At 38.5% G+C, this 17,213-nt stretch overlaps 3 protein-coding genes across 4 annotated transcripts; all 3 read right to left on the bottom strand.

Moving 5' to 3' along the window:
* Positions 1 to 410: 410 nt before the first annotated feature.
* LOC121048944 (TMV resistance protein N-like) lies at positions 411 to 5,512 on the bottom strand. The gene is made up of 6 exons (XM_040509235.1): positions 4,323 to 5,512; positions 3,782 to 4,049; positions 2,877 to 3,698; positions 2,473 to 2,748; positions 1,265 to 2,365; positions 411 to 1,174 (listed from the first exon to the last, which is right to left on the bottom strand). Exons 1-6 carry the CDS (start codon positions 4,811 to 4,813, stop codon positions 581 to 583), a joined length of 3,552 nt encoding a protein of 1,183 aa, XP_040365169.1. The 5' UTR covers positions 4,814 to 5,512; the 3' UTR covers positions 411 to 580.
* Positions 5,513 to 5,658: 146 nt separating this feature from the next.
* Positions 5,659 to 7,757, bottom strand: LOC112173021 (urease accessory protein F). 2 transcript variants are annotated; one of them, XR_002925424.2, is made up of 3 exons: positions 7,380 to 7,757; positions 6,035 to 6,862; positions 5,659 to 5,866 (listed from the first exon to the last, which is right to left on the bottom strand). XR_002925424.2 is itself a non-coding variant. In XM_024310565.2 (2 exons), the coding sequence occupies exon 2, from the start codon at positions 6,829 to 6,831 to the stop codon at positions 6,112 to 6,114; it is 720 nt and encodes a 239-aa protein (XP_024166333.1). In that variant the 5' UTR covers positions 6,832 to 6,862; positions 7,380 to 7,757; the 3' UTR covers positions 5,921 to 6,111. The 2 variants fall into 2 exon arrangements, 1 of the variants encoding a protein (XP_024166333.1); XM_024310565.2 differs by lacking the exon at positions 5,659 to 5,866 and having other exon boundaries at positions 5,921 to 6,862.
* Positions 7,758 to 10,307: 2,550 nt separating this feature from the next.
* Positions 10,308 to 14,709, bottom strand: LOC112170686 (disease resistance protein RUN1). Its single transcript, XM_024308012.2, is given in 6 exon segments — positions 10,308 to 10,713; positions 10,789 to 11,821; positions 12,241 to 12,516; positions 12,697 to 12,950; positions 13,077 to 13,783; positions 14,115 to 14,709. Coding segments are annotated over 4 exon segments (1,461 nt in total). The 5' UTR covers positions 14,597 to 14,709; the 3' UTR covers positions 10,308 to 10,713; positions 10,789 to 11,821; positions 12,241 to 12,498.
* Positions 14,710 to 17,213: the final 2,504 nt, after the last annotated feature.

The following is a 17,213-nucleotide window of genomic DNA, read 5'->3' as shown; positions in this document are numbered from 1 at the left end:
GAAAAAAAAATCAAAATAAGAGTCATTAGATTTTGGAAGAATAAGATGGTCTTTTTCTCAAGAATTACATGGCATGATTTGACAAATATGTGATATGTGTAGGTGACATGACATGATACCTAAAATTGTGGCCGCAAATCTTAGGCCTCATTGAAGTTATTTTCCGTAAAAATATTGTAGTGGAAGTGATAATTAGTCCTTGGAGTTTCTGTAGTCTGAGATATCTGAACGGAAGGCTATAGCTATTCTGGTCTTTCAAACCAAATACAACATGTTCTCAGCATTGCCTTGCAACTAGCACAGTTGAGACTGAAACACTTCTATCATATGAAATGTAAAGAAAAGCAAACGACAGCGTCTTGTTACCAACTCACAGCATCATGACATGGTCGTTTCTGGGTAGAGGTCGGTGAACAAAAAGTCCTGTTCCGGACACACAGCAACTTTTATTCAAATCTCAAAAATCAAGTAATAAACAAAAAGATGGACAGGAAATCATTCTGAATTTTCTGAATACAATTCATTTCCCTATCATTTCAAGCACCATAATTATACTATCAGTGGAGAGTACAATTCTAAGCTATATAGAATATAAATAGCCATCCACCCAACAATCACATTCATATCTCCGTACGTATCCGTGCCGTCCGTAAGCTTGTGTGTGTCTACATCCCTTCATCAACTCGTGCACATCTTGTTCAAATATCAAACGGAGCCCGCACGCCTTCACCTTCAAACCTGGCCCTCTGGCTTCAAATAACAGTTCAATCTGAGAGCATCTGTCATGCTCTTCAATACCGAAGTATTTATCCGAGGATACGTAGAATACCCAACGGTGATCAGACTCAACCTGGCAAAATTCTTCACTAAACCGAAAGGCCGGCTGTCTGCCACATACTTCTAATTCTTTTCCATTAAGTTTCAGGTAACAGACTAGATTATGCGTAGCTTTAAAAGTCTTGAAGTGATGGATCTCAAGTTCATCAACCTGATGGCGCTCATCATTGATTACAAAAACAGCACACAAGGCAAATCCCATAAACCTACTGGAATATGGACGTGGAGGTAGTATGCATACGCCCAATGAATCCTTACGGCTTTGATGTTTGAACCACCGAGGAATTTCACTTCCAGGAAATACAATTTGAAATGTTTCCTTTGTGGTGGAGATAGCCTGAGACATATATAAAAATTAGAATTATAATGTACCAAAAAAGGAAAAACACAAACACTTGATCGATGACTTGAATAAATGAGGAAGCACCTGATGAAGGACTATCTTCAGCATTTCAAATGCTATATTACTGTGGCCTCGGTCTTCGTTTAGCTTAAAGCAGTTGATGAAACTGAAATATGATTCCTCCAGTCTGTTGTAATTAGTTATGTCAAACAAAATTCTCAATGAAGAGCAACCATCAGCTCTTACATCCAACTTACTATTTGATGGAAGATTTGACAAGTCTTCAAGTCTTTTGCAGTTCTCCAAGTTAACGTTCTCAAGCTTATTAAGCCGTCTGATGGTTGGAGGAAGCTTAATAAAATCATTTCCACTCAGATTTAATGCCACTAAACAGGGCAACCAGCCAAAGTTGTTGACAAATGCTCTGTCATCAAGATTGCAGTCACTTATGTTCAGATCTGTTAAATTACCCAGACCAGATAAAGACAACCGGAAACTCGTGGGCTCTTCATACGCCATTTGCATCAATCCAGAAGGCAAAAACTCGAACAATGATTCTTGAATGACTTCATATCCATGAGAACTTGAATCTTTAACATGATCTGAAATGCTGAAGACCGATGATGGTAATTCTGTTACAGGAGTTATACTTGCAACATTTGCCGGCAAAAAATCCAACTCCCACACACTTTTATCCGGTCCCCTGAGCTTCTGGCATCCTGAAAGATTAATATTTTTAAGACTTGTCAATCTATTAATGGTGCTTGGGAGACAAAAAAGATTCTTGCAGTTGCTTAGATCCAAGAAAGACAGGCCACATAGGTACTGGATTGAGTCGGGCAGTTTTTCAATGGCAGTCCTATCAAGACACAGCTCTGACAAACACTCCATATTTCTGCTAAACTCAGGAATCTTCTTGATATTGGAACACCCAGAAAGAATAAGAGTTTTAAGAGACTCCATTTCAATTCTATCTGGTAGACTCTGCAGACTCTCACAGTTTTTAAGATTCAAGACAATAAGCTTTTTGAGAACTCCAACGGATTGATGGGATTGATGAATTTTTACCAAGTTTTTACACCCTTCAAGATCTAGACACTCAAGACTGCAAGCGCCTGTGAGGTCTGGGGTCTGGACAATGTTCTGAGAATGGCAGAGTTTGATGAACTTCAACTTGTCAAAACACTGTTCAATATATATAATCAAATCAAACTGTGAGCCGCCACACAAAAAAGACAATCATCCTTGTACAAAGAAACAATAAAAAGTAGAACTATAACTAATAGTCATACCTTTGTTCCCTCCCAAAGATGTTCAATTTTGCTGTGGCACAAATTAAGTTCAATAAGTTCATCTGCTTCGAAATTTTGTGGCAGAGATCTTAAGGGATACTCACTCCATTCGAGGAGTCTCAAGGAATTAGAGAGGCAAGTGAGGCCATTGGGAAGGTCGACATTACGGATTTGGAGAAAGTTAAGCTCAGACAACTTTGAGAATGCTTCGGGGTTCCAATTAGCCACTTCTAATTTAGGCAAGTCCATTACCATGCCTTGAACTGCTTCTGTTCCCTAATTATGAAACACAAGAATAATATGTGATGTGCACGATGAAAGGAAAGTAACAGTGGACCTATGAAGATTACTTGAATGACTAGAATGTGCATATGCCTATCTTTTCCACAAAATTGAACTCTTACCTTATTTTTTTTCAGCACATTGTGGATGTCTTCATGAGACCATAATCTAGTACGCCTGCCTGGTTTAGGCGACTCCCTACGAACTATCTCCCAGCCCATTTCTTGTAGCAAAGCATGCATGGATAGTTTGTTGTTGGAAATAGTAATGAGAGATTTATCAGCAAGAACACTTAAACCAATGTCAGGGTAAAGCTGACAATAATCTAGTATTTCTGATACACGATCCCTATCCTTCCCCACATAAAAGCAAGCGACATGTAGGAAAATTTCTTTTTCTGTTTCCCTTAGCCCATCAAAACTTATCTGAAGCACATCAACGATGCTAGTTTCTGGTTTATTCCTGAGCCTATCGATTGCACTCTTCCATTCATTGATCGATCTACCACATAGAAATGGACCTATAACCACAAGAACTAATGGAAGCCCATGAGCATACCCTAAAATATTGTTGCATAGCTCCAAGTAAACTTCAGGCGGGGGGTTTTTCTTAAAAGCCTTTAAACTCAAAAGTTGAAGAGCTTCATCATGGGTTAACACAGCAGCCTCGTATAGAGTATCCACACAATTCAACAAATGAACATCAGCACTGGTTATGATAATTCTACTTCCCGGACCGAACCAGTCATGATTTCCAGCCAAACATTCTAATTGTGCCACTTGATCCACATCATCAATAACAACCAGCACCCTTAATTTACCTAATCGTCTTTGTATCATATTCGCTCCAGCATATTCATCCTCTATGTTCCTAATTGTTGCCCTCAAGACTCTGGAAAGAAGTTTTTCTTGAAGAGAAACTAGACCATCTTTTTTGACATTTCTCTAACGTTGGAAAGAAAGCAGCAATGGTCAAAACAGTCACTAATTTCATACTGTGAAGGATATATACCACCTTTGCTAAACACTTCTCTAACATTGGAAGGCTCGCAGCTACTGTCAAAATCTTGACGAAGTTGATCATAAAGAGCTCGGGCAATTGCCGTCTTACCTATTCCCCGCATTCCATGGATCCCTATCATGCGCACGTCATCAAAATGTGGACGAATATGATTTCTCAGTAAATCATCAACACGGACATCCATTCCTACCATGCCCTTGTAAACGCTTGTAGATGAATACTGTGATTTATTTAGTATATCTTTAACAATACTCTTGATAGCTTTTGCCTCATGCCTGAGAAGGATAAGAAATAATATAATGAGCTAGCATGTAACATTCAAGCAACAAAATATGAAGTATAAATGAAAAATGCTAATCTGTTTCTCAGTTTTCTTATCATATTGATCTGATTTACAGTAGAACCAAGATGTAGTAAAAGGAGGCATGTGCAGGCTTGGTTGGTCCTGATTCAACAACCTTAGCCAAGGATGGTTATCCCAAGTTCTGACGACATTTTTTTATCTTAAAGCAGCAAATTTATTAAGATATGAAGGAGATAACACTTACATGTTCCTCAAATCCCACCCAGAAAGATTGGCCACGCCTGTCAAAGCAGCCCTCCACTTCCTTACTTTATCCCTGTTCTCCCAATGAACTTCTTCGTGTTCTGTAAAGGCCTGCAAAAAATATCCCTTGTTCTTACGCACATGAGATGGATCTACTTGGTAGAACACTGGCATGACTTGTTGCCCCATTTCTTCTCTGCATTGAATAATCTTCAAAAGCTCGTCTAAGCACCATGAAGAAGAAGCATAGTTTGGTGAAAGAATGACAAGAGCAAATTTTGACTCCTCAATTGCTTTAAGAAGTTCTGACGAAATGGATTTTCCTCTCTCAAGACTTTTGTCATCTCTAAAGGTGACAATTCCTTTCTGACCTAATGCAGCATACAGATGGTCCACAAAATTCAAGCGGGTGTCTTCTCCTCTGAAACTAAGAAAAACATCATACTTCCATTGACGAGGAGGAGTAGAAGAAGAAGAGGGTGTTGACGACATATATACAACACTGCTAAAGGCCAATTTGAGGATGAGGAAAGGACATGTACAGTTACTACTGCAATTAATATGTCTTCAACATAATACATCTATTACTTCGAAAGTTTTCGAAACTTTTAAGCACAATTTTTGGGCTCTGGGATGCCAATTTTCATCACAGAGATAGAGATAGAGATGGAGGGGGAGAGAGAGACTTTGCCAACATGAACAATAATATAATATAATCTATAATACAGTTTTAATCCATTAGAAGAGTTCATGCGTTAGTCAAAGAGAATAAAGATATTGCTTTTTAGGCACCTTCCAAGTAAAATATTAAGTATTATTGTTTTGAGATCTGTTGACTTAAACTTAATCTCTTAGTTAAGTATGCCAACTGGAGTTTAAATTCATAAGATATTGCTCAGCCAACCAGCAAACTGCAAAACAGATGATAGTTTGAAACAAGTTCAGAACTGTTTAGAGTCGATGGAAAAGGGATGCAATTATGCAGGGTTGGTTCTATCTATATAGGCACCTTCCAAGTGGTTGATTGAAATCATGAAATATTGAATACCATACCCAAGATGTAACCTTTTCAATGCGCTTCTAGTTTTAAAGCCACTTTCAAAGGAAACCCTTTAGCGGTTTAGTGGCAGATGAATATTGCAACCCCACTTTAATTCTCTCACAAGGTATTTGCTCAAAACAGCCTTGAGTAATGCAGCTTTTGCTCAGATATGTCAGGTAAAGTTTCTGGACATGGGCTTTTACTCTGACTCAGGTTGCTTAGCTGTATCCTACGCACACAACCTTAACACTAATAGGACAGTGACAGAATGTGTGTAGCTGAATGTCTATGACAGTACAAAAAGATTGAAACAAATAATTATAATGCCATTCTCCAAACAGTACAAGCATTCAAATTTAATATCATTGAAAGAGCTCACTGTGCTAAAGGTCTGAAACTTTTGCATGGGTATCATGTGTGTTTTTTCAGAAGCCTAAACAGCTGAAATTTCATTGGCGGAAGTCAGATAGCCATACCATCTATAGAGAAGCTGTTGTGTCATCCTGGAAAATAATGAATCACAGTAGAAACACTTTTAGAATTGACAACACATAAACAAAAAGCAGCACAAAAATAAAAGCTGAATATGGGTCTACATATAATAACAAAAAGTTTGTAGTCATACAGTTTGTATAACCAATACAATTACTTCCAATGGAAAATCCATTCACCTTGGGAAGATACACATACACAACAAGGGAGATGTAATATCAAAACCCCCCACCAGTTGATACGTCTATTTGGGCCTTCAAGAACAGAACAGTCTAGAGAACAGGTAGCTATGACAACCCTGCACAATATCAAGTAAAGGAACAGTTTGGCATGCTTCCTCAATGGGACGGTCCTTCCATTGATTCAGTATAGCTTCAGAGATAGGAGCAATATGATGTTGCAGAACAGCAGCACCAAGGGGTCCGACCAAATTCAGCCTTGTTGCAGCTGAAATAACATCTCTCATTGTGACAAACATGAAAGCTCTTTGAGAAGTACTGCTATCCAACCCAAGCAATCCACATATAAGCCCAAACATAGGAGCATGATGAAAAGAAACAACTCCATTACTCAAAGAAGTTTCCCTCATAGATTTAAGAGATGGTATTTCCGAATAAACAGCTGCAGCAACTCGCATCAGCGCAGACCCTTGTGCAATTGATGCCTTTCTACCCACTTCATTAGTTAGCATTGCGTCCAATATCTTGTCATGTCTACGCAAACTCTCCAAATCAGGCGATATTGTTGTAGAATACACAAAAGGAAGGAGTAAGCTTGCAGTATTCTCTAAATGATGAATTACAAAAGTTTGGAGATCTTCAGGACCAGAGACTATCCGAGCTTGGATTGCAGCCTCAAGACCAAAGGAATGTGCAAAACCACCGGTTGGGAGGATAGAATCAAGCAGTTGCCATTGGCCCCATTGTAAAAGGGAGTCTGACGAAGCATGCTCCTTGCTTTCTTTGTGTATATCCATCCCACTTCAATCTGGAAAATGGAACTACTCCCTGATACACAATGAGAATGAGCAACAAACACATTCAATTGTCTTCACGAGGAAAAAACAATATACCTAAATCAATTTTCTTCCCCCTAATCTTTGGTATTGATAGTAGAAGAAAAGCCTAAGCACGGATTCAAAATTCAAATAACAATGCATGAGCATTAAAACCATTCCCCGCATAATCCTAATGTACTATAAATTCATACTTTTTGCCTACTCAACTATGTGAGTAACTCACAAGTTCATCTTAAAGCTTTCGATCGACTAATTGAGAATGATTTCCAAGCCATAAACCAACTGAAATTGATAATTATTGCAACATATAGTCATCTACAATAGCATTGGAGCATATGTCATTTCAAACTTGACATGTTATGTAATCAGACTATCCCAAAAGTAAATGAAAAGAGATCATATTGTTTCAATGAAGCACATACATACAGGATCACAGTTTCTGAAGCCTGCCACTGATATATGCATAAAAAGAAAGTGAGAAATCATCATTAAATAGAAAACTCTACCTCTTTCTAGGCTGAAAGATTCAGACTTCGACCGTTTTTAAGAGCCGAGATTAGTCCAGACTTGAAGAACAAATCTGAAAGCAATTGGGTTTTCGTTGTTGATTCAGATAAACATTCAGAAATGGAAACCCAGAGAAACTGTGGTCAACTGAGAAAACCCAGAAGAAAGGAAACACTAACATTTAACCATCGGGAAGAAATTGAAGGGAAAGAAGATAACTTTCACTTTTCACAGCGAACAGATAGTGAAAAACAAAAATGACTCAACTGTAAAAGACAGAAACGAGAAGAACTGACGTTTCCTAAGGGTCTTTGAATTTGGTGCAGTAGGTTGAGGTCGAAAAGAGCAACGGCGATCCGCCGCCGTCGGGGAGGACACGTGTCAGACGTCGGCAGCGGTTTACTTAAGACTGAAGACAATGCACAGCTGACGGGAATGAGTCATTAATTGTATACGTGGAGGGAGCAGACTGGCAGGGACACGTACTACACACTAGATTTCCGCAGAGGCAATCATATGCCATTACAGCTCACTACTGACAAACTACAAAAGTTATTTAATGTCGACCATCATAGACAAAATTTATTAAGTTGAAAATAATTTTTTTACTTTTAACCGTAAATAAAAGAAAATTCGTGCAACTGCAGCCATTGGCTAATGATCAGAATTTGCATTCATGGCGCAAGAAAAAAATGAGGTGTTTTTTGAAAGCAAAAGGCAACAGCATTTGTATGGGAATGACATGTTCCTAAGGATATAAATGTCCGGTTAATTCTGTTTGAAAAAATTATTATGATTGTCGTTAATTCATGTTAGTTCATGACTTCATGTTATAAGTTACATGTTGGGTTAACTAGAAACTCTCGTGTGTAATAACTATTTAAGTTATAATTCTAGACAAATTAATGGTGATAAACGAGAAAAAACTTGAGAATAACATAAAAATACAAAAAGATACAGAGAAAATCAGTAGACACAAAAAATATCAATTATTGTTTCTATATTTCTTTTTGGCTATGTGTAAAAAGGTCCAATTGCAGAATTAGAAAAAGATCTAGAATTGCTAATTTTAAAAATTTATTTCCTATTACTAGTGCCCTAAAATTAAAGTCAATTCACTGTCAATTTCATAATGACTCAATAACCTTCCTCCCATTGCATAGTGTAAAGTAAACTTTTTCTTATTTGTGCAGTATTGCTAGCACGGCCTAAGGCACAAGTTAGAGCTACATCTACACAAAAGGTACAAGAAATCTTATTCATTTGTTAATTGCTCTTGATCATATGATGCTTGCTTTTGTGTAATAGTTGCAGTAAATCTTGGATGTTCTTTATTTCTCTTTCTCTTGGTCGGGTAATAATAGAATTAGGATTCAAAATCACTATAATATTCCTCATCCCAGTGACCCAGTCTTGAAAAATGAAAATTGCTTCCCCCAAATGGCAGTGTTTTACAATCCCCAAATAGTTGTTTTCGAGAGGGACAAAACTTCCCCACTTTTTCAACAAATATGAACAAAAAGCAATTAACCCCAAACATTCAAAAATAAAAATTTAACCCCAAGGCTTTTCACTCTCTGTAAGTTACAAATAGGCACGCTGGCAACAATATCCCGGTGACAGCTTGTCTAAGAGAAGAGTTTGTAATAGTCTGCAACATCCCCTCCAAGATCTGAATAAGCTTTAACTAGTGCGGTGATCACTTTAATTCCTAATATAAACCCGGTTTTGATAACCAGACAATGCAGTTGATAACAAAACTTAGTGACCACTATATCATCAACGCCATTTACTCCATTCAAGGAAGAAAAAACGCTGACAAGTGTGGCACAGTCAAACTCGAGTCCATCAACGTGCATTTGTACAAACAGATCAATAGCTTGAGCTCCAAGTCCACACCACTGAAACCCTGCAATCAATAGCTTGGCGTACATGTTGATGAGGTGGTTGGAGACAAAGAGGTCAGGATGAGAGTGATGTGGTTGTGGGCAAGCTTGTAATGGTGCAGAGAGAGGCCTTGTTGGAGGGAGTGGTGGCGAGCGCATGCGTGGAAGAGAGTGGCGTAGGTTTGGTTGCAGTGAGTTTGAGATGGTGGCGGTTGAAGAGTGTAGAAGAGGGAGAGTGCTTCGTTGAGTTAGCCGCGCGTGGCCAGGGCCCCTACTTCGCCGAGAAGGTTATTTTCTTCCAGGTTGAGGCTGGGCGGTGTGGGAAGGACAGGAAGGTTGACTGTGCTAAAGGTTCTGCTAGATAGGAGACACGAGCGAGCACATGGCCGTAGCATCACGCTACTGCTTGTGGCTGACTTCGAGCCTGAGCGAAGATAGAAAGAAACGTGGCTCCAAATTTTCCATTGCTCAGTAAATAATTACGAATATGGTACCCTCAGTCTCGGGCTACTTGCATATATTGTTACATACAAGGCACAAGCCAAAAAAAAAAAAAAAAAAGATAAAGAATGACGAAATAAGGATGTCCAATATTTCAACTACACCGGCTATTTAAAGTTTGATGGCTAAACAATAGCATTTCACTTTGAGAAAAATCAGTACTACAATAAAGTAGCAATCCAAGTCATGTAAGACACATCGGTTCAAACCACTGGCGACAGATCACAATAGCTTAACACTGGAATTTATCATTTCACTGGTACTTATCCTCATCTCAGCAGCATATGGATGTTCGTTGAGTTGCCTGCACACCAACCTCATTGAGTTGCCTGCTTCACTGGTTTGCTCTAGATAAAAGGCACTGTTTAACAATGACAACTTTTCAGCTTCTGATATGTCAAAATGATGATCTACGAGTGCAAACAAATTAGCTTGGAAGTTGGAATCATCTTTTCATTCCAATCAAATCTAAATCTTGCTCGTATATCAAACAGACTCCACACTTCTTCACCTCCATACCAGTGCCTAATGTTCTAAATGTAAACTCGATCTTATGACAGGTTTCTTGCCATGCTGTTCCAAAATAATCACCAGAGACAAAGGATAGCCAAAGGTGTTCCGACTCAATTTGGCCTAATTCTTGGCTGCAGGCAAAGAAAGGACACCAGCCAGTCACACCCAGCTTCTCGGGCTTCACTTCGCATCGAAGACCATGAGCAGTACTATGGGTCCCGAACCTCCATTTACCAAGCCGGTTAGCTGAAACTGGAAGATCTCGACTGATAACAAAAACAGCACATAATACATATCCGATCCACTTATTCTTCTGCCATTGTTGATGTAACTCCATGCTTATAACTGGTCCCACACTTTGATCACTGAACAGCTCAGAGATTTCACTGCCAGGAATTATAGTTTCAAATCTATTTCCTGCAGAAGCAATTCCCTGTACAATATAATGTTAAAACTGTGAAATGAAACATTTGATTTGAGAGAACAGGGGAACAGATAGAGAGACCACCTGAAGAAATCTCCATAGCATTATCAATGCTATATTGTTGCATCGTTGATTGACAACCAATTTGGAGCAATTAATCAGATTGAAACACGATGACAGCCTTTCCCGTGAAAAACAGCCATCTGCCCTGAAACTGAAGTTTAAGCTTGATGAGAGGTCTGGCAATTTTTGAAGAGTCTTACAACTTTCCAAATTCAAGTTGCGAAGCTTTGAAAGCTGTTTGATGCTTTTTGGAAGACTATCACAGTTGTTTTTGCTTAGATTCAGTGAAACTAAAGGGTATAAGCAGCCAAAATCTTCCAGTATGCTTCCCTCCTGAAGATTACAGTCACTGAGATTTAGCTCCGTTAAAGAACACAAACCACCTGAACCACTTATGGGCAACAGAAAACTGAGGGGATATCTTGTCATGTTGCCTGACATTGCTTTACATCCACAAAGAGATAACACTTCAAGATTTTCCAAACGGGAAATAGAGGATGGTATATTGCTCATGGAACCATCACCAGCCGCATCAAGCTCTTCCAAGCAGTCTATCTTTCCCAAGCTGTCTGGTAGTGTTTCAAGTTTTGAGCATCCAAAGATATCGAGACGCTTGAGGGACTTTAAATTGCCAATATCACTTGGAAGACTCTTGTGATTTTTGCAATCTCTCAAATTTAATAAAGTGAGGCCAGTCAGAAGTCAAACTGATATAGGTAATTACTTTAAAGCAGTCTCATCCAAGTAAAGTTCTAACAAGCATTCCATAGATCCCACAAAATCTGAAATTTTCTTGACTTTTGAATAGCCTGAAAGAACAAGAATTTGAAGGCTTTTCGTTTCAAGCTTTACTTGGAAGACTTTTAAGACTTTTGCACTCTTTAAGATTCAAGCAAGTGAGCATTTTAAGAAATCCAATGGATGGATGGATCTCCACCAAACTTGTACAACCTACAAGAATTAATCTTTCAAGCCTTGAAGCGCATGTAAAATCTGGGGTCCCGGTCAACTTCCAAGAGTAGCTTCAATTGATTTCTGTCAAATTGGGCATGTCCTGTTCAATTCATAGAAACACATACAAAACCATAGTATTAGTATTTATCAAGAGAAAACAAATACGTAAAAAACCAAAGCCAAATTCACTTGATCGTTTATTTATTTATTTATTTATTTATTTTACTTTTGGTTATATTGGAGGTGATCAAACCCCTAACCTACCTAATCCTAACCCAAATCCCCATCCTCCCTCACCACTTAGGCTAACCCCAAGAACTTCTATTTTTATTTTCTCATAATACAGATGAATAGGTATTTTGTCCTCTAAATTAAGCAAAACCAAGACAGGGTGTCTAAGAGTTGAACACCATTTCAATTTCACTGCTAACCACTAATTGTCAAGTTGCGGCTGAAAGAAGGGATAATGCTGCTATAGAATAGGTTAACCAAAATAATAATAATAATAATAATAATAACCTTTCTTCCAGTCCAAAGTCGTTCGACCATGCTATAGCAGAGGTTAAGTTTACACAGTCTAGCAGGATTGAAATTTTGTGGGAGACTTTCTATAGGATACGCACTCCATTCCAGAACCTTTAATCCCCCAGGAAGATAACTGGGGCCTTCCTTCATATGCACATTACGGATTTGGAGAAACTGAAGTCTCTGCATCACAGAGAATGCCTCTGAGTGGCAGTGTATCTCTTCTGTTTTTGGAAAGTCTAAGGCTATCGCTCAAAGTACACTTGAACCCTGTTAACCAAGGGTAACAGGAATAGTGATTACCCATGAAAACAAAGACTAATAGGATTAGTTAATTAGAGAAATACTTTTCAATACGTCAAAATGAAACACACACAACAATTAAGTTGTTGCACAAGATAAGAGAAAAACAAGATACGGTAGGTCTTAATCGATATACAGATTTCTGACCTTATTCTTCTCAAGTACATGGATGATTTCTTGCGGAAGCCACAACCTGCTACAATTGCCAGGCTCTTCAGGACATTCTTGGAAAACAATTGTTTCACCCAATTGTTGTAGCAAGTCATGCATCCATAATTTTCTTCCAACCAGAGTTACTAGAGATTTTTCCAGAAGAACTTGTATAACAATGTCCATATAATAATCGATCGATAGTCTTGTTACCCGATCCATGCTCACTCCTTTAAAGAAGCATGCAATGTCTAAAAAAATAGCCTTTTCTAAGTAATCTAGTCCATCATAACTTACTTTAAGCACATTCATAATTTCTCTATCAGGTTTCTGTTTTAGTCTATCCAATGCACTTGACCACAGAGTTTTTTCCTTACCACGGAGAGATGCAGCCAATACTTGAAGAGCTAATGGAAGGCCAGCAGCATATTTTACAAACTCCTTAGAAAGCCTGAGAAAATCTTCTCCAACCTGGTCCTTCTTGAAGGCTCTCGAACAAAACAGCTGAAGAGCCTCAACATCAGATAATGCATTGACATTGTATGTGATGTCCACACTAAATACTTTCAGCAAATGCTCATTTCTTGATGTTATGATGATTCTACTCCCTGACCCGAAGCAACTAGCATCACCACACAATGCTGTCAATTGGTCTAGTTCATCCACATCATCAAGAACGATAAGAACCATTTTAGTACCTAGTCAATGCCTGATCATGCTTATTCCCCTAGCTATGTTACCTACATTTACATTATGTCTCAGCAACTTCGAAAGAAGTTCCTCTTGTAAACCAATACTACCACCTGGCTTATGACTTGATTCTCTGACATTCTCAAGAAAGACGTGACCTTCAAACTGAGAATAAATCCTTTCATAAACAACTTTTGCAATAGTTGTCTTTCCGATACCCCCCATCCCCCAAATCCCTACGGTACGAACTTCAGGACACCCCACTTCCAAGTACGAGAGCATTTTGTTCAGATGAGAATCCATCCCAACTAATCCCTCAGGTACACTTGGGATTCTAGGAAAGAATTCTATGAGAATAACTTCTGTCATTTCTTGAATAACTTTGGCTTCATGACTGCAAATAAGGTAAAGTAGCAAATTTGATTAACATGAGGGAACATTTTATGAAAGTAAGTCTAGGACGATCAAAGATTCATCTTTTATTTATTTGACCGACTACCAGTTGATGGTGTAGTAGTAGCAGTTGGGTAGTGCAGTAACATTTTAGACAACTCTAAAACAAATATCACAAAACTGTATTCTAGAGATTGAACTCCGGGTGACTTCTTGAGAGTTTTTTGTTTTCCTGGAAAATAAGGAGATTTTAGATCTCTAGGAACATAAGAAAAACAAATCAAAACAAACGTTTACCAGATGAAATGCAGCTGAGAGAAAGAGAAGATCACCGATTTTGCACATCCCATCCAGAGAGATTGGCTACTGAAGTAAGAGCACGTCTCCACCTGCGCACCTTCTCCGGTTCGTGTTTAAAGGCCTCTTCATGCTTCGAGAAGGCTTCGCCGAAATGATCCCCTGTTTGTTTTCGTACATCAGATGGATTCACATCAAGAAAGACTGGGAGTACTCCCAGTTTCATCATCACTTCCTTGCATTCAACGATCTTTGCAATCGCATCCAAACACCATGGATTGGTGTAGTTTCCTGAAAGAACCACAATTACACATCTTGATTCTTCAATTGCTTTTCCCCTCTCGAGTTCTTCGCCATCTCTAAATGTCAATATCCCCTTCCGGTTCAGAGCATAACAGAGATGATCTGTAAAATTTTGATCGGTGTCTTCTCCGCTGGAACTGAGAAAGACACCGTATTTAGGGATCGGAGGGAGAGGAGCAGAAGAAGAAGAAGGAATATCTGCTTGGGTAGTCATTGAGGATGAGAATGACTTGTTTTTTAACTTTGGTCTGAAAACTGAGGGGGAGAGAAGCTAAATTAGTTAGGAGATAGCAGTTGCATTTACAGATTGTCTTTTCTGTGCGTACAAAAACAAAAACGATAACTGGTCCCACTTGTATCTGGCCAAGTAGTCACTCATTTGAGGGAGGAGGCAGCTAATTCGAATCGTACGGTCCTTCAAAAAGGAGCAGAAGCTGCAGACACTGGAAATTACCCCTTTGATTTGCGAAAAGAAACTAATTTGGAATGAGAATGAAAATGGAATCTCGCAAGTATGAGAGTTATTAACATATAAAGGTATTGGAATTGGTGTGGATCTCATCTCATTATCAAGAATCGAATCCTAAATATCAAACCAAGAGAGGGTATGAATTTAGGAATCATTCGCATACCGATTCCTTTCTTTTTCCATTCATGTTGTCTTCGATTTATTATTTTTTTCATTCTAAGTAAATAAACGTGTCATGTATTTCCTATGGAAAAATAAAACTTTCATTTCCGCTGTTTGGAAATGATGGAAAAGCAACGAGACAATATATGTTTGTTGTTGGGAATTTTATGATCTAAAATTTAAAATGTATTTTATTTATTTCATCATTTATTTTGAGGGTTATATCTATTTTTTATTTTATTTCTCTATTTATGATTTTAACGGTTTTATGTTTTAAATATATGATTATTGTTTGGCACGAAAATCAGTGCGGTACAAACTGTCTCTTTTGAATGTGCAAGTGTGCCAGCACCGTGGGGTGCAGTAGTCGGGGCGTCCCTTGACCTGACTTCTTGATCAAACGATGTGGATGAGGAGAGCACTAACCTCGTCACAAGGTTCTTTTTTCTGCCTTGCGAGAAATGACTTTTTGCCTTACGGATAAGGGCTTTGGTTGTGATCTATTCGCGTCGCCGAATCGATACTCAACGTTGTAGGTTGAGCAGAGCAATCACTGGGAAGTTTGGAGAAAGCACAGGGTTTGCTAAAGCGTGACTTTAGCTTCGATGGGGTTGCGAGGGCGTTACCCTTGTTTCGCTGGTAGTATCGGTGGCAGTAGCACTAACAGTCGGCTCTTGGAGAGACTAGGACTGGAAGTACGGTCGCCGGGTTTCAACTAGGTTAAAGGTTTGCTCCAGGGAGGCTTGATAATCCGAGGGATTGATTGATTTGAGAGTTGTCCTTGATTTGTCCTTGAAACCTGGTATTTATACCTAGGGTTTCGACTGTTCCTTGCTATAGAATGATTATTGATTGAAGTTTCCTATTCAATCTCCGCTACCTAACTCCAATAAGGGCTCGTTTTCCTTATTGGTTTCAGAATGGGCAAAGCTGTAACCCAATTCTAAGTAGACTTATTTTTGGGCCGCATGTATCGGCCTGCTATGCTAAATCCACTAAAGGATTTTGCCAAATTACTTTTGGGCTCAAACAATTATTATTTGACTGTTATATGGTTAATGAGGCTATCGATGGTCATGGTAAGTGTGGCCTATATAAGGGTACATGTCTAGAGTTGGAAGGCATATGGTTGGAAGACGAATGGTTGGATTACATATCGATGTGGTCGAACGGACATGCGTGAGATTATTCGTGGGATCAATTGGGTTAGTGAGAATAAAAATATGTTGCTGAGGTAAATGAGATAATTTTTGCTCATTTTGATGCTTTGGATTAAGGACCCTATTTCTTTTTCTTTCATACCTAAAATGATGATGCTATGGTGATAAGTATTAATTTTGTCTCACTATTAAAATCTAAGTGAGTTATTAGTTATAATATTTATTGATTTCCTGAGTTATTGCAGAGAAAGAATTTTTTATTTTTTTTTTCGTAAAATGGAGGCAACAAACCCAAAAAAAGAAAAGAAAAGAAGAGGCTACTTAGCCATTGTTAACAACTTCCCTAGGTCTAGCAACACCCAGGATATCATCAAGGACAGCTTCAACAATTAGAGCGGGAGGAGAAGTGAAAGTACAAATACCAGCAGAGTGATGAGTACTTTCTTTAGCAAGGATATCAGCAACCATATTACCTTCTCTATGGATATGCCTAATCTGGTAGGTATCAAATTAGTTCATTAACTGCTTGCAATTCATGAGGATAGCTGAACTAAACAAGCAGAGTCAGATTCAATCTCCAAATGATTAATATGCAAAGAAGAGGCAATTTGAAGGCCATGATAGAGCCCCCAAGTCTCAGCTTAAATGACTGAACCAGCACCAATGTTCACCATAAATCCACTTATCCATTCACCAATAGCATCTCTGATCACTCCTCTTGAACCAATCATACCATTAGAAGACCTGGAACCATCCACATTTAGCTTAAAGAAACCTAAGCTAGGTTTACACCATGAGATCATCTCTATCTATTTAGTTTCTGAGTTGCAGTTTTACAAGTTGCATTTTTCCAATCTGTAGCATAGCTCAGGACAACATCAGGGATATTGTAAGGGACATGAAAAGATGGCTCAAAGATTCTTTTACACCTCCATTTCCATATGAACCAACAACTGAATATGAAGAACACATTCCATTGAATATTACTAAAAAAGCACCTTTTTTTGCATCAAATTTAATTTTTATATATATTACAAGAT

Source organism: Rosa chinensis, chromosome 6 (genome assembly GCF_002994745.2).
Source record: "Rosa chinensis cultivar Old Blush chromosome 6, RchiOBHm-V2, whole genome shotgun sequence".
Lineage (NCBI taxonomy): Eukaryota > Viridiplantae > Streptophyta > Magnoliopsida > Rosales > Rosaceae > Rosa > Rosa chinensis.
The sequence above is the reverse complement of the archived record's forward strand: the minus strand, read 5'-3'. Positions and strand labels throughout refer to the sequence as shown.